This window comes from Gouania willdenowi, chromosome 19 (assembly GCF_900634775.1).
Source record: "Gouania willdenowi chromosome 19, fGouWil2.1, whole genome shotgun sequence".
Taxonomy (NCBI): domain Eukaryota; kingdom Metazoa; phylum Chordata; class Actinopteri; order Blenniiformes; family Gobiesocidae; genus Gouania; species Gouania willdenowi.
This window is the reverse complement of record NC_041062.1, coordinates 8824815-8844612: the sequence shown is the minus strand read 5'-3', so window position 1 is coordinate 8844612 and position 19798 is coordinate 8824815. Positions and strand designations below refer to the sequence as shown.

Here is a 19798-nt window from a genome sequence, read left to right as displayed (position 1 = left end):
TGACAAAAAAGATTTATTTTGTTTTATTCTGACATCCCAGGACATAAACACACTGGTTCATGAAGGAAGTTTCAGTGATCAGAAGTAAGGCGTAGGGTCGCTGCGGTCACACATCTGAACGTGTACGTGTGATGTGATTCCTGGATAAACGCTCTGCATGGGCAGCATGGTCCCAATCCGCTCCCCCTTCCTCACGGAACCAGTGGATTTATCCGCTCTGACGTAGAAGAGCTTAAAACACAGACCTGTGAGGACCGGTGGAGAATTAGTGTTAAGCGTGTAAGAAAAAATCAATTCTGCGATATATCGTGATAATTGTATCAATCTAAAAAATGTCCAAATACATTTTTTTAGTTATGTTTTTGAACAAAAAAAACATTTAATTGCACTAACATCTGCATACCACATAATCTCCCAGTCACTAGGTGTCAGTGAACGCACCATCAGACCTTGTTAAACTACCTCACTCAATGCATTTTAGCTGGAAGTTGATTAGACTTTATTTTAATAAAACATAATGGCCACTTTATATAGATGAATGTGGTTACTTTTTATTAAGAATTTAAAAACTTAACCAAATCAGAATCTGCTGTAGAAGTAAGACTGTATTTTTATTTATTGTTTTTAAATGTAATTTGACACTTAATACCACTTGTTTTTTTTTTTTTATATTAGTACTTGAATTACAGTTAATTACCAATTACTTGTGCTCGCAAGTTTAAAAAACATTTTTAAAAAATGTATTTCATAACATTTTGTACTTACGCAATGTATATAGTGGAGTATCGTGATAAATCGTATCGTGACATGCAAATCGTATCATAGAGATGTTCGATATTGTCCGACACTTGAATTCCGATATGTGATACATACATTGACCCCTAACATAAATCTATCCATGGAATTGAGCACACACCTATGTGTGTGTGTGTGTGTGTGTGTGTGTGTGTGTGTTACCTCCCCCCCTCAGGTTGATGCCCTCGTCTATCGCTGCCTTGTCAGGATTGTTGTAGACGATCAGTTTTCCGTGAAGTGTGACGTCAAACGGAGCCAGAACCTCTGCTCCGTCGCTGCACCGGATATCCAGACCCTGGTGTGTCCCGTGAGGAACCCTGACACACACACACACACACACACACACACACACACACACACACACACACACACACACACACACACACACACACACCACACACACACGCAGTGCTGCTGTCAGGGGCCTCACAGAGTGTAATACCTCCTCTGGCCACTGGAGGGCTAACCTCACTGAGCTGATGATTACTCAGGTAAAACATCTGATATGTGGGCTCATTATTTCTTTTTAATGAATTAAACACCACTACTGGTTGTCACTGGGACGTTTAATGGTTTTTAAAAGACCGTCAGATCAGTGAAGCTGCTCTGATCCAGTAAATGATACTTTTAGACCGCAGTTATTCAACCTTGGGGTCGTGACCCCATGTGGAGTCACCAAGAATGCCTATAATAATAAATAATATTATATATTTAAATCACTAATCCTGATGACCTTGTATTTGTAGCAAAAAAAAAGTAATAGTCTTGGGGTCGCCAGAAAATTGTGATATTAAAATGGGGTCACGATCCTAAAAAGGTTGAGAACCACTGCTTCAGACTCACGAGTGACCTCCAGATGTTTGATTTATTGGATTATTGTCATACCACGGCTCAGTGGTAGAATGGGTATGAGCTATGCATGAATCTTGGTGCCAATTAGCAGCCACGATCCTGTCAGTCTGCCCCAGGGCAGCTGTGGCTATAATGTAGTTTATCACCACCGGTATGACTAATGTACTTTGAGTCTCAATGGAAAAAGCTCTGTATATTAATCCAAGCCATAATTATTATTGATCATTATTATACTTTAAATGTGATTGTTTCATAACTGAATAACCCTAACCCTCACAAAACCAACAGTTAGCTCGAGTACAGATGTTAGCACTAATGTTACCGCTGATAGAACAGATATAAGTGCTGATGTTAGTATACAGATGTTAGGACTGATGTTGGCAACTTGGCACTGATGTTACTACAGATGTTAGTGTTGGTACAGATATTAGCGCTGATGTTAGTACAAAGTTATTGCTAACAGATATTAGCTGTAGTTCTGTTAGCGCTGATATTAGCGCAGATGTTAGTGCAGCTAGATGTACGTACAAATGTTAATGCAGGTGATAATACAGATTTTAGCACCGATGTTAGCACTGACAGATGTAAGTTGATAAGTTAGTATAGATGTTAGTCCAGATGTTTGTTTGCATTGTTAGTATAGATGTTAGTAGATGTTTGCACTAATGTTAGTATAGATGTAAGTATAGCTGTTAGTACAGATGTTTGCACTGTTAGTATAGCTGTTAGTACAGATGTTTGTTTGCATTAATGTTAGTATAGATGTTAGTACAGATGTTTGCACTAATGTTAGTATAGCTGTTAGTACAGATGTTTGCACTAATGTTAGTATAGATGTTAGTACAGATGTTTGCACTAATGTTAGTATAGATGTAAGTATAGCTGTTAGTACAGATGTTTGCACTAATGTTAGTATAGATGTAAGTATAGCTGTTAGTACAGATGTTTGCACTAATGTTAGTATAGATGTAAGTATAGCTGTTAGTACAGATGTTTGCAGTAAGGTTAGAATAGATGTAAGTATAGCTGTTAATACAGATGTTTGCAGTAAGGTTAGAATAGATGTAAGTATAGCTGTTAATACAGATGTTTGCGCTGACACTGATCGATGAGGCTGTTACCGTGAAGCTCCGTAGTTTCCAGCTCCATGTCGGTCTCTCGTCCTCTGACTGTTGTTTGGGTTTCCACTGCACAACTGACCAAATTTTACAGACTCACACACCCACAGCAGGGCTACACACAAACACACACACACAACCACATATTAAAAAGTAAATCCTAAACAGCAGCAGTAAGTCTGAAGAGTGGGAAGAGTCTAACCAAAGAAAATGACGAGTCGCTGCATCTTCAGCTGCACTTTGTAATGGTGGTATGACTGACGGACGAGACAGAGCTGCTTTTATACACACACACACGCACACGGAAATTTCCACTGTTTGGAAACTTTAGAAAGAACACAGGGAATAACGACATGACTCACTGTGCATGCTGACCGTTGAACACACACACACATGCACACACAAGGGTTAAGATCAATCAAAACAAGGTCAAACGTGTTCTCTTCTCGTCACAGACTTTACATCGTTTACTGAAAGTCCTCTAAGGCTTCCTGTTCTGTTGGTTTTATGGTTTACAGTAAAGTAGATGAGATAAACAGGTTAATAATTAATTATTTCTAACCTTAAATGAAACAGGTCAAATGATATGTTTATGAAATCTGCTACTCACAGGTCAAACTGTTTTTTTTATTTTGAAAGGTTCTCAAACGGGAAGTGTTGGTCGACATTCAATAATGTTAAAACTATATACAGCTCACTTGTACAACTGCTGTTGTTTCTAAAAGCTCACATGGCATGAAACTGATAAACTGTTGTTCCACGCTCCTATCGTCTCAATGAGTCGTCTTCTCATCTCGTTGTTGTGTTGTTCTCTTGTCTCATTGTTGTGACTACCTCTTGTCTTGTTGCTATGTTGTGTTGTCCTTTTGTTTCTTTGTTGTTTTGTCCTCTTGTCTTGATGTCATGTCAGCCTCTTGTCTCGTTGTGTTGTCCTCTTGTCTTGTCTCGTTGTTGCGTTGTCCTGTCAGTTCAGTGTCAGTCCTTCGCTCACGGGCATGTTGATGTGTGCGGTCAGCAGCGGGGCGCTGCGTCCGCCGTGCAGGACAAACACCTTGATGATGTCAGACACACCCTTATCGCTAGTGCAGTCTACGAACGTCTCCAGGGGGTAGATGATGCCGGGCACCAGCAGAGGGATCCTGAGGAACGGTGTGCGGACGCGGTACAGACTCTGGTCATACTGGAAGCTGATGGCCAAGTCCATGACAGGCCGGCACGCCGCCGTGTTCTGCACGTTGAGGGTGAGTTTGAAGGCAGGCCCGAGTCCCTGAACCACGGCGTTGATCTTCAGCGGCTGGCCCACGCCGGAGGACACGGGCGTCAAGCTGCACTCCAGCACCTTCACCATGGCCTTGGCCGCTGCTAGCCGCAGACGGCTCAGGTCCATCATGAAGGCGCGGTGCATGGCCGGCGCACTCTCACGCTCACGCAGCGTCTGGTCCACGTACAGCTTGGTCTTCTTGGGGACGTTGAGTCGGATGCTCTGGGCCTGAGGAGGCCCGGGGGCGCCGTCCCTGTCCTCGAACGCTGCTGTCCTCTTCAGGATCTTCACCATCAGACCACCGCCCTTGGTGGTCATGATGAGGGTTCCGTCTTCTCGGCCGTAGCGGCCGAAGCAGATGCTGCTGACGGCGTCAGGCATCCGGACGGAGCTCAGCAGGTTCTTGTGCCGGAACAGCAGTACCTCGCAACTGGCCACGCCCACCAGGACACCCTGGAAACCCCGCGTGGGCAGATCCATGGCTGCCATGGTGGTGATGGGCGCGGGGAGGACGGTCCTCCACAGCTTCTTCCCCTGAGGACACAAACCTACAGTGAGCTGAACATCAGGAGCTGATGTCAGAGACGCATCACGTTCACCTTCTGAGTGAAGCCCTGCAGACTCTCGTCGGTGCAGCCCACCACCACGTTCTTCCCCACACGCACCAAACCCACGGCGTGAGACGACAGCTCAATGCAGTACTTTGGTCTGTCTGACTCCCTGAGGACAAAAACACATCCAGTCTGAAACTCCAGCACAAATCTACCACAGCTCCCATCATTAACTGACACCAACGCCACTAAACCATCACTAACTCTATTAACCATCATCAATCATGACTAAGCCTCTATTACCATAAATAACCATGACTAACAATCACTAACGCTACTAAACCATCATTAACCATTATTAACCATCATTGACCATCATTAACCCATAATTTACCATCATTAACCAACATTAACCATGACTAACCCATGATAACCATTGTTAACCCACTATAAACCAACATTAAACATCACTAAACCATGATTAACCATTACTAACCAATCATTAACCATCACTAACCCATGATTAACTAACATTAACCATCACTAAACCATGTTTAACAATTACTCACCATCATTAACCACCACTAACCATCTATTAATTATAACTAACACATTATTACCCATCACTAATCCATCATTAACCATCACTAAACCATGTTTAACCATTACTCACCATCATTAACCATCACTAACCCATCATTAACCATTACTAACTCATTGTTAACCATTAGTGACCATCCTTAACAACCTGAGAACAAACCTGCGTAGGATGTAGATGTTTCCGTTACGACATGCCACCGTGATGCGAAACTCCACGTCGAACTGTCCCGTTACGTCCATTCTGGTGGGAGGAGCCGGAAGCTCCATCTGCAGGAAAAGGGGCTGAGTCACGCCAGTTCACAACAGTCTGGTTTAAGTGGGCTGCCAACCTTGGTGAGGATGATGAAGGCCTCGGGGTCAAGGATGAAGACGTGGCTGCTCTCCGTGCCGATGACGAGGCAGCTCACGCCGTCCTCGTCCGCCGTGCTTTTCTTCAGCGTCCCCATGCACGTGATCACTGTCTAAAATAACCAACCAATCAGAGCGCAGGCAGAGTGTCATGTCAGCAATCAAGAACAGCTCTGATAATTGGAGATATTCTTGTCTTGGTTTCTCAATAGATATTTATTAATATTTCATTGATTATTTATTTATTGTTTGTAAGACATTCTTAATTTACACTGTTAGGTGGTCGTGACCATAAAGATGGAGAGTGTGTGAGTCATGTGACTGCAGCCTTACCTGCCGCCTGATTGGCTGCTGCTTGTGCAGGTGAACAAACTGCTCGGCTTGTTCCACGTCCAGAGACAGAAGGTGCAGAGAACGCGCTGAGAGCGGAACGTCAGACGTCCTCAAACTCTCCAACATCTCCTTTAAGGTGGACGGATCTATCTGCCCTTCCCTCACCTGCCGCCACACGTCCTGACCAATCAGAGCACAGTGACATCACAGGTCTGAGGGAGGAGCTACAGCAAAGGCACCACCAAAAACGATCTACAGTACAGAAGTCTGTAGTCTGTCTGTGGCAATCCCTTTTGATAATGAATAGCTAGTCTGGATATGTAATATAGATTTCTGCAATTTCATTCTTCCTAGTCAAAATGAACATTTCAGATATCAACAATGATAATCTTCCTATCAACAATTGTTATTTCAGATATCCACAACGTAATTCCTCCAAGGAAAAATGACGTCTCTTTCCCTATTGATGTGTAGGGCTTTGTCATTACAGATATCTTTAATTCAGTTATGAATAGGTGCAATGTGAGACGTGCATATCTGCAACTGACTTATGACTATCCAGAACTCAAATTTGAGATATCTACAATTTCATTCTGACTAGTCACGATTCCAAATGAAGATATCTTAAACTCCCCTCCATTAAAGATATCTTTCATGGCATTTGTAGATATCTTTAATAGCGTTTTAACTAGTCAAAATTACGTTATACATATCTTGAACTGGAATTATGCCTCGTCAAAATGAACTTGTAGATATCTCAAACTAGATTTACGGAGAGTCATAATTTAGTTGCAGATATCGAGTTAGAGATATCTTTAAATTAATTGTGGTTAGAGATATCTCAAATTCAAGATATCTTTAACTTTAATTATGACTAGTCAAAATGTAATTACAGATGTCTTGAAAGAGAGTTTCGACTAGACATATTGATATTGCAGATATCACATCTTTAATTGTGACAGAAGTTATGACAGGTAGGAGGAGGGGCTAGCGGTGCGTGGGAGGCCAGAGTGGATTGCTACCTTAGCACTTTTATGCATCATGTCGGAGCAGCCCACAAAGTCCTTGATTATAACTTTGTTCTATTTCATGGTATTTCCTAACTATCTTACCAATGACCGCAACCGCCATTTCTTCTGCCAAGAATACTGTTATTGATGTTGATGTTTCCTCTTCTCCACTCCAGATCATTGGGATCAGTATCCAATGGACATGATTTTGACAATAGTCACAATGTAATTACAGATATCTTTAAACAGTTTCGACAAGTCAAAACTCAGTTACAGATATCTGCAAGTCAGTTTTGACTAGTTTTGACTAGTCATTGTGACTAGTCAAAACTGAATGCAGATATCTCTAACTTTGTCACAATTATGTTGTTGATATCTATAATGTTAATTCTGAATAGTCAAATTTAACTATTAAATGTAAAAGGGCTTTCCATACTCTGTCTGTAGTCTGTCTGTTGGCTGATATCACAGACCTGTTCCAGCGTGTTGATCTCCAGTCCGGGCAGAGTGAACTTAAAGTACGGCCTCAGGTTCTTGTAGACGTAGATACAGGGTCCGGACGCCACGGCGACGGCGGGGATCCTGGGCTCGTGCAGATCCATGAAGAAGGAAACCAGTCCGGCCGGCAGGTCCAGCAGAGAGCTCTCATTGGTCAGCACCGTGCCACGGTACACCTTCAGTTTCATGCCCGAGCCGGCCGAGCCCAGGTCGCCCAGCACCAGCCGGCTGTCCCCGTCACCACTCAGGTCGGCCAGCGCCACGCAGGACGAGAAGGTGTGGAGGCCGGCCACCGGGTCGTAGTGGGCATCCAGCCATTTCCCTCCATCGGTGCTGGCCTCGCCCACGGACATGATGACCAGCAGGAACACACGGGAGAGACTGAAACATACGGGAAAAACTTAAACACACGGAAAAAAATGAAACACATGAACAAGACTGAAAAGAATGAAAAAGAATTAAACACACGGAAAAGACTGAAACATAAGGGAAAGAACGAAACACAAGAAAAGACTGAATCATATGGAAGAGACGGAAAATTAAGAGAAAGTCTGTATATGTTATCGTATCTTCACCTGTCTGAATATTTAACAGATGTCCTCCTGTTGTCTGGCCCTGTAACACAAAGTTACACAATGAACTTCTCCTACTGATTCACTGTAACACTTTCAGACACAAATGTAAGTTTATTCAATAATGAAGAATCAGAGCGAGGCAAAGAAAGGAAAGGAGGCCTTGTCGATAACCATGGTTACAGCTGCAGGTAGGGGTAACCATGGTTACACTGCAGGTAGGGGCAACCATGGTTACACTGCAGTAATGACATGCTGAAATAAACACAAACCAAAAATGTACAGAGTGTTGAAGCTTTCTCTGTGTATTTGGCGGTGGCTATCCGTACGGTTGCCGTATCAATACACAGCCCCCCATTGGCCATTTTGGTCACGTGACTAAGACTAAACCTAACCGTAAACCTAATCCTAAGAGGCTACGTACGTGTACTTCGGTAAATGTACCAATAGCACCAGGGTTGTCCGTACGGCAACCGTACGAATAGACACTTTCTTTTAATTTACTAATTTCTCACTCCTGCTCTACCACGGACAAGCCTGCTATAATCCTATGCTATCCGTTAGCTAAACTGAGCAGATAGAACTATTCTTTTGGCTGCTATAGCCTAATTTAAACGCTATAAATATGTTATAATAACTATATAAACACTGACCTGTAAACACACCGGAGTCGTCGCTCTCACCGTTACCAAGGCAACCGGGGTTGCGCGTCCGTCGCTGCCCCTGTTCAGTGTTTCCGGTCAGTGTGTATTCCTGTGTGTCAGTAGGTTTGTGTTTGTGTGTGTGAGTGTATTCGTGTGCAATTTTGTGTATTTCTCGCTTCTCTGCGGCTCTAATCCTTTAAACCCTTTAAACCCCCGGCCACTCCGGATGACGTCACACACGTCTGCCACTCCTGAAAATTATTACAAATAGTGAAATTAATTATATATTACGTTTCTAATACCTTTATTATAATTATTTGTTAAATAAATAAAACGGAAAAAAGAGTTTCCATTATGTGAACACCGTGAGATCTTAACCGGAAACGAGATATTTGCGTAAGCAAAGCGCGACTCCTGATTGGTCCGTTATTTTTGGTTTGAACAGAGCCGCGCGAACGTTAGCAAACATAGCTAACAACAGCTATCTGCTGTGTCCGTCTAAGATACGGAATTAAAGACAAGCACAGTGAGTCACAGTTTAAATCGAGCTTTTGAGATGTTAGATATAACTATGCACGACTTGCAGTTTTCTTAGCACACCTTAAACAATAACCGAGGATGGAGCAGCTAGCTGTGGCTAATGCTAACAACAACAGTGGCTTTTTAAATATCCCACATCCGGTAACTCATGTTTTGTATTTGTTAATTGTTTAAAGTTTAGTGGTGTTTATTGTTTGCACATTGTCAGTGTTTATGTGGGAACTTTTTGTAGTTTATGATAGTTTGTTGAATTCTGTGTTTACTGAAGCTAGTCAATGTGTGTGTTTACAGTGTATTTGTTTAATGTGTGTGTGTAGTTTGCTAATTGTAATGATTGTAAATGCATATGTGTGTGTGTTTGTAGATGATGGAGTCTTGTCTAAACGGTAAACCGGAGCATCATGAACCGATTGAAGTTGAGGACATTTGCAGAAATCTTCAGGATGAGTTCGCAGCACTGCCAGCACAGGTAGGACCACCTATGAGAGGGGGTGGAGGGGTGTGTCATAGGTCAGAGTTCACAATCAAACCACCTGTCTTCCAGCAGGATGTTTCTCAGAGTGAAAACCTGCAAGTCTATCTGAGGATTCGGCCAATCACTGCTGCTGAGGGTGCAGAATCACAGGTGAGTTTCCTGCTCAGATGCAGGTTAGGGCAGCCCAGGGGAAAACTGAGCTTATGGGTTTTTTTTACAGAGCTGTGTTAGAATGGAAGGCTCGGACACCGTGATCCTCAGGGACCCCAGGAGCTTTCTGACAAACCGACAGGGCGACAAGCCCCCCCCACAAACCGCACAGAGGTTCACCTTCACACAGGTAACTTTACTTCACTCTCAACCTTCGCACACAGGAACGTGCATGTAAGACTGTTGTTGTTGTTGTGTACAGGTATTTGCTCCAGAGTCCAGTCAGAGGACAGTGTTTGAGGGTTCCGTCCATGGATTGGTCAGAGACGTCATCCAGGGAGGAAACAGTCTGGTCTTCACCTACGGTGTCACCAATGCTGGGAAGACCTTCACCTTTGTTGGTGCGTACACACGTTCAAAGGTTTACAAACCCCAAAAAACTAAAAGCTTTACTGAACAGTACACTTTATTTACTGATTTATATTCTCTGAGACAATAGTCTGATTTTATTTTGATACTTTTTGTTTACATTTGAATAACTGTGGGAACTTGCCAATTCTTATCCCATTTCCACCATTCAAATGTCAAAATGTTCCACTGCTCAGTGGCAATGCTGCTATCTAATTTGTAAAATGCTAACACTTTTATTTTTAATATAATAATAGGTTTTATGCTTCTATTGTAAACTGCTATACCTCTGTCAATATTTAACTCAGAGACACGATTTCAACACCAACATGTTGTTCATTTTCTAATTAACAAATCCATCTACTTTGTAGAGGTTGAACTCTGACAAAATAATTTTTTATACATTTTGCAGTGACCCCTGCCTCTACCTTTCTTTGAACAATAATCAATGGATTCTGGTCCAAATCTTGCCTTGCACAATGTCTGTATCCTTGACTCTAAATAAATGTGTGTTAAATCCTCAATGACTTAATGCAATGCTGTTTATACTATCTGAGTATCTCAGCTTTTGGTAATGTGTACAAACTTGTCTTCATTGACCATAAACACATACAGCCAAAGGATATAGCAACTATTTTTTGCATTCCTACTTGCATTGTCGTGGTAATGCATATTTTTCTCGTTTATAATAATTTTCTTTTCGGGAACCAAAACCTGCAAGTCATTCTGTCCTTACCGTCTGTCTCTCTGTCTTTTCTCAGGTCCAGAGCACGACTCTGGTCTGCTTCCTCGCTCTCTGTCAGCCATCTTTAGCAGCATCGAGGGGCGTCTGTACAGCCGCTCGGACCTGAAGCCACAGCGATGCAGAGACTACAGCCGACTGACAGCGGAGCAACAGACGGCCCAGATCACCAGCAAGAGGAACCTGCTGAGACTGTGGAAGGAGGTCAGAGCATCTGACAGGAACACACACACACACAGAGAAGAGACACTACAGACACTAGGAGATGATTGACAGATTGTCTGTTTGTGTCTCTGCAGAGCGAGAAGAGTTCATCTGGAAGATCTGCTTTCCTTGAAGGTACATTAGTTTCTGAAAGTGGAGTGAGTCTGACTTTAGCTACATTCATTTAATTTCTGGCCACTGTTTGTTTGTGTGTAGGTTCGTCTCTTAGCACCGACAGCGGGAGCAGTTTCTCTGAATGCGATTCTTTCTCTCTGGACGTCTCGTCAAACGTTAAATTCTCAGTCTGGGTTTCATTCTGTGAGATTTACAATGACAACATCCACGACTTGCTTGAACAGGTACACATCACACACACTGACACCTAGGCCCTCATTTATCAACCGTTGGCTTGTTCAGATCTGAGCGATTTAAAAAAACAAAAAATAGACGTTATTACTGATACCACATTTTTGGTTTTCCATCCATGGAATACTGTATAACCCTGCTGGTAAACTCTGATACCGAGCAAGAGCACAAGAGCAGATAGGCTCCTATTACCTCCGTACAGCCCCAGTGAAAATCTGTACAGAGGAAATTTGTTCTCATTAATGCCTTTAAATGTAAATAGTTCCTTAAACTATCTCTAATGTGCTGTAGTAAGCGGTAATGTGAGGAATTGTTGGTGAAATTGGCTGAAACAGACATGAAACAACATTTAGTAATTTCTAAGGCTTTTTTTTTTTTTTTTTAAAGGCTTTGTAATCATTAATTTCTTTTAATGTGTTTTTTATTGCCTAAAGTGTGCAGACGGATGCTGATATAAACGTCATATTCGTGTTTGTCTCCAGGGTCTCTGTGTGAAGTTGCTCGCAGCGCACACAGGGGGGCAGATGTCACCTGTTCAGTAGCTAATTCTCTTCCACAGAGCGTTTTAATAAGCGCTTCTAAGTCCAGTTTTCACACTGTCAAAAAAAACACCTTTGTTTTACTCCACCTTAGTGAGGATGACAATTTTCATTTTGGGAAAGTTTCTTTCCCCGTTTGACCTCCCAAAACAGGAGGGCGTAACATGTTAATGATGATGGAATTCAACCGCAGCATTTAATAAACACCTGATCATTTGTACACTGGGATTGGTCACATACCAATGTTTAATAAATCACATGTTGGTCCTGTTGTACGACACAATGTGAACTCAAATATGCACCTGTTTTCACGTTGATAAATGAGGGTCAATGTGTTCTGATTAATGTTCAGGTTCCAAATGGCCACCACAAGAGGGCGGTGCTGCGTCTGTCTCAGGATGTCAAAGGAAACTCCTTCATCAAAGGTAGCGCTGATGTTTTTAGGTGTGTGCGTGTGAGAGTTGTGTTGATGTGTGTGTATGTGTGTGTCAGACCTGCGTTGGGTTCAGGTGAGCAGCTCAGAAGAAGCTTACAGAGTGATGAAGATCGGGAGGAGGAACCAGAGTGTGTGTTCCACCAGACTGAACCATCAGTCCAGCAGAAGGTGGGTTCTAATCTATACACTGCAGCTCTACAGTGTCTGATCTACACACTCTAGTTCTATGTGTGTGTGTGTGAGACTGATCTATACTGTGCGGTTCTGTGTGCAGTCACAGCATCTTTTCCATCAGGATCCTACGAGTGGATGACGTTGGCGTTCCCAGAGTCCTCGGCATCAGCGAGTAAGACTCGGGCTTAGGTGATGTCATAGTGTGTGTGTGTGTGTGTGTGTTATTAAGTGTGTGTGTGTGTGTGTGTGCAGGCTGGTGCTGTGTGACCTGGCAGGTTCAGAGCGCTGCTCACGGACTCAGAACACTGGAGAAAGGCTGAAGGAGGCTGGAAACATCAACAGTTCTCTGCTGACGCTGGGAAAGTGCATCCACGCCATGAAGCTCAACCAGACCTCCAAGTAAGACACTGTGTGTGTGGGTCAGGGTTGGGGTCAGTTATAATCGTAATTGCGTAATTTATAATTAATTAAAATAATGAGATAATTATAATTGAAATTGAAAAAATCTGTTGCTGTTGTGAATCGTAATTGAGTTCAGATAATTGACTTTTTTTATTCAATCGTGCCTTAGTTTTTAATATCAGTCCCGGCTGGATCTTCACTTAAAAAATTCTTTTTTCAACCAGTTTTTGTGTAATTTGGAGGAATTTTGTGGACATGTTTGTAAGAAATGCAAGCTTTGCGGAAAAATTGAGAATTGTGTGTGTGCGTGTGTGTGTGTGTAGGTTCCAGCATCATGTTCCTTTCAGGGAGTCCAAGCTGACTCACTTCCTGCAGTTCTTCTTCTGTGGTGCTGGGAGGGTCTCCATGGTGGTGAACATCAGTCAGAACTCCTTCTGCTTCGACGAGACAGTCAACGTCCTCAAGTTCTCCGCACTCGCTCAGAAGGTCATCACACACACACACACACACACACACACACACACACACACCATGTCTCGTGTTGATGTGGAATGTGTGAACTCTGTGTGTGTGTAACAATTTTCACGTGTCCAGGTGGTGGTGTTGAACTCCAGGTCATCTGTCCCCGACGGCGCCCCCCACAGGTCGGCCCTGGAGCTCTCCATGATCATAGACGAGGAGATGGGGCGGAGCTTTGGGGGAAAAGGGAGGAAGAGCTCAATGGTTGCCTGGGAAACAAACCTGGAGGACGTGATGGAGGATGAAGATGGCGAGGAAGAGGAGGAGGAAGAGGAAGAAAGTGTGATGGAGGGAACTGTGCTGGAGGCGGAGCCACAGGAGGAAGACCAGATCATGGAAGAAGAGGTTAGAGAGTGTTTATACACACACACATTTCCATATCTCAAATTTCTGGCGACCCCCAAAGACTCTTTTTTTTCTAGAATAATTATTTGATCATAAGTAGTTCAGATATTTTCATACTGTGTTTTATTTGAACTAGATTTATATTAATGATAATACGAATTTAATAATACAAAAAATTCAATATGTTTTTAATCAGTAATTCATTTTGTATGTTTCTTTGAGGTGTTTTGTGTATTTTTTGTCAATTTATACATTTCTAGTCATCTTGTCAAATTTTAGGTTCATTTTGTGTGTTTTTAGTCACCTTGTGCAACTTTTGGGTAATTTTGTTTTTCTATTCACATTTTAGATTTCTTTTGCTATTTTTGTGGGGGAAAAAATGTATATATATTTTTAGTCAGTAATTAATTTTGTATGTTTCTTTGAGGCATTTTATGTGTTTGTGTTGTCAATTCATGTATTTCCTTGTTATTTTTGTGTATTTCTAGTCACCTTGTAAAACTTTCAATTAATTTTGTGTGCTTCTGTTCACATTTTAGATTTCTTTTGCATATTTTTCTGTAATTTTAGTTTTTTTGAGTCATTTAGTGTATTTTAGTTGTAATTTTGTAAATTTCTTTGTTATTTTTGTGTGCGTTACTTTTATTTATTTTGTTTGTTTACTTTGGGGGCCACACAAAATTCAATCGTGGGCCGCAAGTGGCCCCCGCTGTCCATGTCTGAGCTAGAGGTGATAAAATGAGTAATATGTATTTTGTAATCAGTAATTACCAGATATTTCAGATGACCTTGTTTAAATTACAAGCAACACCACATGGTGTCACGACCCCAAGGTTAAAAAACAGTTCTATAGTGTGTTTATCCCTGTGTGTGTGTGTGTGTGCGTGTGCGTGCCTGGGTCAGGCTGACAAAGAAGCCGAGCTACGTTTGGTTTTGGAGGCCCACATCAGAGAAGAAGTCAGTGCAGAGTTCATGGAGCTCTTCAACAACATGGAGAAAGACTACAGGTACAGTTGGTCACATGTTCTCAGGTAACCACGGTCAGCTGACCACGCCCCCTGCTTCTCATTGGTCAGGGAGCGTCTGGAGATGGAGAAGCAGCTCCTGGAGGAGCGCGCTGAGAAACGAGTGGATATCCTGAAGAATCTGATTGCTAAGATGGGAAGCTCATCAGAGGTCAAAGGTTCCCTGGTAAGCTCCACCCCACCCCCGCCCCCAACCCTCAAGGCTATGTTTCCTAGCAGCCCCGTCACTGAGCTCTTGATGCTGATTGGCTCACAGGAGGAACAGTCTCTGCTGAAGGGAATCATCTGCTCCATGAGTGATGACCTGATCAAGATCAGACAGGACGCAGAGTGTGTGACCGCCTGTCTGCACACGCACACACAAGGTACTCACACACACCCACAAGCACACATATGTCCACATACACATCATGACCTTTGACCTTTGTGACCTACAGAGCTGGAGACTCTACGGTTGGAGAAGCAGCAGTCACATGATCAGCTGCAGAAAGCCAACGAGGTACGTCGGTGTCTCCCCTAACTCAGTGGTGTGTATGGGAAAATTGATTCAGCAAAATATGACGATATTTCACCGTACGATTATCAAATCGATTCAAAAAAATGTCCAAATCAATCTTTTTAATTGGGTATTTTTAACAAAAAAAGTAGAGCCTGATTTGGCATTTTACAGATTAATCGACATCTGTTAAAAAGACGTAATGTAATGGTGTAAGAGTAATGGCTTCTAAATAATTTGTGGTAAAGTCATGAAGAAATCACACCATGTTTTAAATAACAGTATTGAAGGTTTAAAAAATGGTAAAAGTTTTGTTGAATTTGGCCTTTTTTAGTCTTAAATCCCTGCCCGGTCGCCTCTTATTTTTGGTTTTGGGTGCAAGGAGATAAGGGTGTGAGAAAAAAAATTGATTTGACGATATCTATCGCAACATTTCACCGCGCGATAATTGCATCAATCCAAAAAAAGTGATTTTTAATCAGGTTTTTTAACAAAAAGGCCCATTTAATTCAGCTAACATTAGCATAGCACATAAACGCCCAGCCACTAGGTGTCAGTGAACGCACCATCGGACCTTGTTAAACTACCTCACTCCTCAATGCATTGGAAAAGTTATGGAATTTGAAAAACAATTTTCTAGTCTTGGAAAGTCATGGAATTATTTAACTGTTTTGGAAATATAGCCTTTTTTGTTTCAATGTTTAAAATATACTAAACCCCAAAGATATTAAGCGTTATCTCAAAGTGATGTTAAGCAAGTTCCTTAACCCGACCACCTTGTGTTGTACATCACTTTGGATAAAAGTGTCTGCTAATTGAAATTGTAGTTTAACATGGTAGCACTTAGTTGTAGCTAATGCATTGTTATTTAAAAATATTGCAAAATTGTGCCATTGTAGAACGCTATATGATAAATAAGTGATGGACTCACAACTTGTATTCCCTGTAACACTTTTTGTTACTAACCGTGGCACACTGTCAGAGCGCTGTTGCTCTAGTACACTGGAAAGCCCCGCTCATTTTTGGTAGAATAGATCTCAGCGGTTCAGAACTAAGTCATGGAAATTTAGTAAAATATTTTGAAAAAGTTTTGAAAAAGCATTGTGAAAAAAGTGTAGGAACCCTGTAAAACATACTGGACACTTTAATAGATTTACAGAATTTAAGAACTTAACAGAATCAGAATCTGAACCTAAAGTTAAACTTTTTTGAAAAACACAATTGGACACTTTGATAAACATTCCACTTGTTTTTGATGTTTGTACTTGAATTACAGTTAGTCACCATCTACTGGTTCTCGCAAGTTTTAAAAAACATGAAATAAATTATATTTCATACCATTTTGTACATATTGTATTGTGATATTGAAATTGTGAATCGTATCGTATTGTCAGATTCATGGCAATGCACACCCGTATTGGTGTCTTTGTCTGTTTGTCTGTCTGTGTGTCTGTCTGTAGATGTTGCGTCAGCAGCAGCTAAAAGTCTCAGAGCTGATGAAGGCGTGTGAACAGAAGGACGATGTCATTAGTGAGCTGCAGACGGCTCTAAATGCTGAGGTGAGTTCCATCAGTGTATCATCAGAGTATGTGAGGAGGTCACGTGACTGTCACATGACCCGTGTGCTCTGCGTGATCCTCAGAGGGTGAGCAGGTCAGCGGGAGAGGAAGAGGAGCAGAGCAGACAAAGAGACGATCCTCAGGAGGAGAGAAGAAGAGGAGCAGCAAGGAGCAGAGGTGAAGATACACGCACACACACGACCAACGTTGTTTGTTTCCATGGTAACAAAACCTCTGGTCTCAGAGATCTTAGAGGAGGAGATTTGGAGGCTACAGGAGGAGAATGACAAGAAGGAGGAGACCATCGCTAGATTGATGGAGCGAGAAGAAGGGTGGAGGAGGAGAAGAGAGGAGGATGTTAAGGTAAAGGAGGAGGAGCTGAGAAAGAAGGAGGAGGAACTCCTGAAGCAGAAGGAGGAAAACTATAGGCTGGAGGAGCAGCTAAAGGAGCTGAAGGAGGAGCTGGTTCAGCTGGAGAGCAAGGTGGAGGAGCTGTCAGGTAAGTAAGTGTGCGTGGGCACGTATGCATAGTCCTCTAATTTAACCCCCCCCCCCCCCCTCTCTCTTTGTCAGACCTGGACAGGTGTGTGTGTGTGTGTCCATCTCTGGAGGAGAAGAATAAGAACCTGGACCTCCTACACACTCAGGTACTGCTTTTACTTTGAAATCAAGTCTTTCACTGGCAAAATATGGCTTTTACTGTGAAAATGCTGCTTTTATTGTGAAAACAGGACTTTTACTAGGCTTTTATTTTGAAAACAGGGCTTTTATTGTGAAAACAGGCTTTTATTGTGAGAATGGGACTTATGCTATGAAAACATGGCTTTTATAGTGAAAACAGGCTTTTACTGTAAAAACAGGCTTTTATTGTGAGAACAGGGCTTTTACTGTGAAAACGGGGCTTTGATTGTGAAAACAAGGCTTTTATTGTGAAGAGCTCTTGTGTTAAAGTGTGCAGTCCTGTGAACAGGTGAGTGAGCTGCGGGCTCAGCTCACGCAGCATACGGACAGATTGAACAACCAATCGGAGCAGCTCACCGTTGCTCGCACACGCCTCCAGCAGCTGGAGAGCCAATCAGAGGAGAAGAGTCGCTGCATCAGCAGCTTGAAGGCGGAGCTTCTGCTCCTTCAGAGGGAGGAGGAGGAGAAGGAGAATAGGCGTCGGGACAAGCCTGGAGGACAGGTGAGACACACACACACACACACACACACACACACACACACACACACAGGTTGTTCAAGCCTGTTTTCTTTCAGGTCCTCAGCTCTCCTCCACAAAGCTCCAACAGCATCGTGAGAAGAACTGCCAGAGGAACAGCGAAGAAGAGGAAGAGTTATGAGGTGGAGGTCAGTCATCATCATCTTCATCACCATCACCATCTTTTTCACCCTCTTCTCTCTCTCCTCCAGGAGCTGATGTCCAGTGACAGTAAGAGGAATCGACTGAAGAACCCACAGGTGAGTCACAGCAATGATGTCATTGATGATGTCACAGGTAAAACCTCACCTGTTTCTTCTTCTTGTATTAACAGCTGATCATCTCACCACAGAGTCTCCGGCCTACAGGTAAGGCAGGGGGAGGAGCCTAAATGTTTCTTTTTCTATTAAACTGTTTGAATGAGGTGTGAGGGGGGATCAGACACCAGTGACCTTTGACCCCTTTGTGTTGTGCAGCTCACATGGTTCCGGAACATTCCAGCAAACCTCAGCGCAGACAGAGGAAGCTCTACAATGCCCCCGACGCTCTGCTAGACTCCCCCCTCCCTGTGAGACACACACACACACTCTGACAGTTATTTTAATTATTAATTGATGACAACATTCCCTGTTTCCCATTCAAAAATTATTAAACACGTCATTAGCTGTGTCATGCTAAGAAATTTTTCTTCTTCTGAATATTGTACTGTATATATTTAAGGGGGAGACGCACACATAAATTATTATTATTTTACTTATATATTACACTAGCTTAATTATTATTGTTATATTATACAATATTGAAACATTACGGATTCAATACTAAATAATTGTATTCTATATTGCAGGTTTCATTATATTATTAGTATTATTTTTAATAATAATAAGAAAACAAAATGTTATTCACTTTGTTTTTCACACTTCATCTAAAATCAGCCTTCCTGTGTTAGTCCAATCAGGTTGCGATAGAGGAGGAAATGGAGAGCGATCACATGATCATCACAAGGAACCTGAGATCCAAAAAAAACAAGAAGTGAGGCTGCCTTCCAGTGTGCTTTTATTATGTAAGATATGGTGCTTTAATATTCTAAAATAAAGAAGAAATCAGAGAATGAAGCTGTGCCTCCTGATGTCTCTCACTCACACACTCTAAGAACGTCCAAACCTCTGCACTAGTAGCGCTGAGTGAATAACAGACTGTTTATGATGTTGTAGGAGTAGCTGTGGAGATGCTGTGACCTTTGAACTCCAAAAAGTAAAGAACAGTGTTTTCAAAGCTTGGAGGCCCCATGTGGCCTTCAGTCTAAAACTAAACGACAAAACAAATACACAAAATCTGTTGTTCTTGTGTGTTTTTTTCCAAATGTTCATGATTGTACCTTTGCCTAATTTTGCTGTAATCTAATGTCTAAACCTTGGGGTCAGGACCCCAATTGAGTTTGCATTTGTGAGACACTGGAAGGGAGTCGCCAGATGCATTAAAGAGCCCATTTTTGCTTATTTTTACCCTTTTTCTGCAACTGCACCAAACTTACCATATTTTAACCTGTTTTCATTACTTTTTCTTGCCATATTTTTGCTCCTTTTAATGCATTTTTGCTACATTTCTTCCACTTTTTAATCAAATTTCAATGTCTTT

The 19798-nt window shown here is 42.2% G+C and overlaps 3 protein-coding genes across 10 annotated transcripts; 1 reads left to right on the top strand and 2 right to left on the bottom strand.

Annotated features, from left to right (window-relative positions):
- On the bottom strand, window positions 1-3146 carry LOC114481142 (leukocyte cell-derived chemotaxin-2-like). The gene is made up of 5 exons (XM_028475592.1): window positions 3128-3146; window positions 2968-3022; window positions 2769-2880; window positions 958-1112; window positions 1-245 (listed from the first exon to the last, which is right to left on the bottom strand). The coding sequence occupies exons 2-5, from the start codon at window positions 2990-2992 to the stop codon at window positions 79-81; spliced, it is 459 nt and encodes a 152-aa protein (XP_028331393.1). The 5' UTR covers window positions 2993-3022; window positions 3128-3146; the 3' UTR covers window positions 1-78.
- A 232-nt stretch (window positions 3147-3378) lies between these two features.
- Window positions 3379-9133, bottom strand: bbs1 (Bardet-Biedl syndrome 1). Of its 2 annotated transcripts, XM_028475579.1 has the most exons (8): window positions 8592-9132; window positions 7942-7981; window positions 7342-7747; window positions 5859-6038; window positions 5507-5638; window positions 5338-5444; window positions 4626-4746; window positions 3379-4560 (listed from the first exon to the last, which is right to left on the bottom strand). In XM_028475579.1, exons 3-8 carry the CDS (start codon window positions 7717-7719, stop codon window positions 3730-3732), a joined length of 1749 nt encoding a protein of 582 aa, XP_028331380.1. In that variant the 5' UTR covers window positions 7720-7747; window positions 7942-7981; window positions 8592-9132; the 3' UTR covers window positions 3379-3729. The 2 variants fall into 2 exon arrangements, with proteins under 2 accessions (XP_028331380.1, XP_028331381.1); XM_028475580.1 differs by lacking the exon at window positions 7942-7981 and having other exon boundaries at window positions 8592-9133.
- On the top strand, window positions 8332-19275 carry LOC114481132 (kinesin-like protein KIF20B). Of its 7 annotated transcripts, none has more exons than XM_028475577.1 (28): window positions 8332-8372; window positions 9487-9591; window positions 9667-9747; window positions 9818-9937; window positions 10010-10148; window positions 10917-11101; window positions 11197-11236; window positions 11318-11460; window positions 12359-12431; window positions 12499-12610; window positions 12717-12788; window positions 12869-13015; window positions 13342-13504; window positions 13613-13882; window positions 14786-14889; window positions 14959-15073; window positions 15164-15272; window positions 15345-15406; window positions 16864-16962; window positions 17046-17139; window positions 17207-17461; window positions 17536-17609; window positions 17933-18145; window positions 18220-18309; window positions 18373-18420; window positions 18495-18528; window positions 18637-18728; window positions 19110-19275. In XM_028475577.1, exons 2-28 carry the CDS (start codon window positions 9487-9489, stop codon window positions 19194-19196), a joined length of 3126 nt encoding a protein of 1041 aa, XP_028331378.1. In that variant the 5' UTR covers window positions 8332-8372; the 3' UTR covers window positions 19197-19275. The 7 variants fall into 7 exon arrangements, with proteins under 7 accessions (XP_028331378.1, XP_028331379.1, XP_028331376.1 ...); XM_028475578.1 differs by lacking the exon at window positions 8332-8372 and adding an exon at window positions 9005-9108 and having other exon boundaries at window positions 9670-9747; XM_028475575.1 differs by lacking the exon at window positions 8332-8372 and adding an exon at window positions 9005-9108.
- The last annotated feature ends 523 nt before the right edge of the window (window positions 19276-19798 follow it).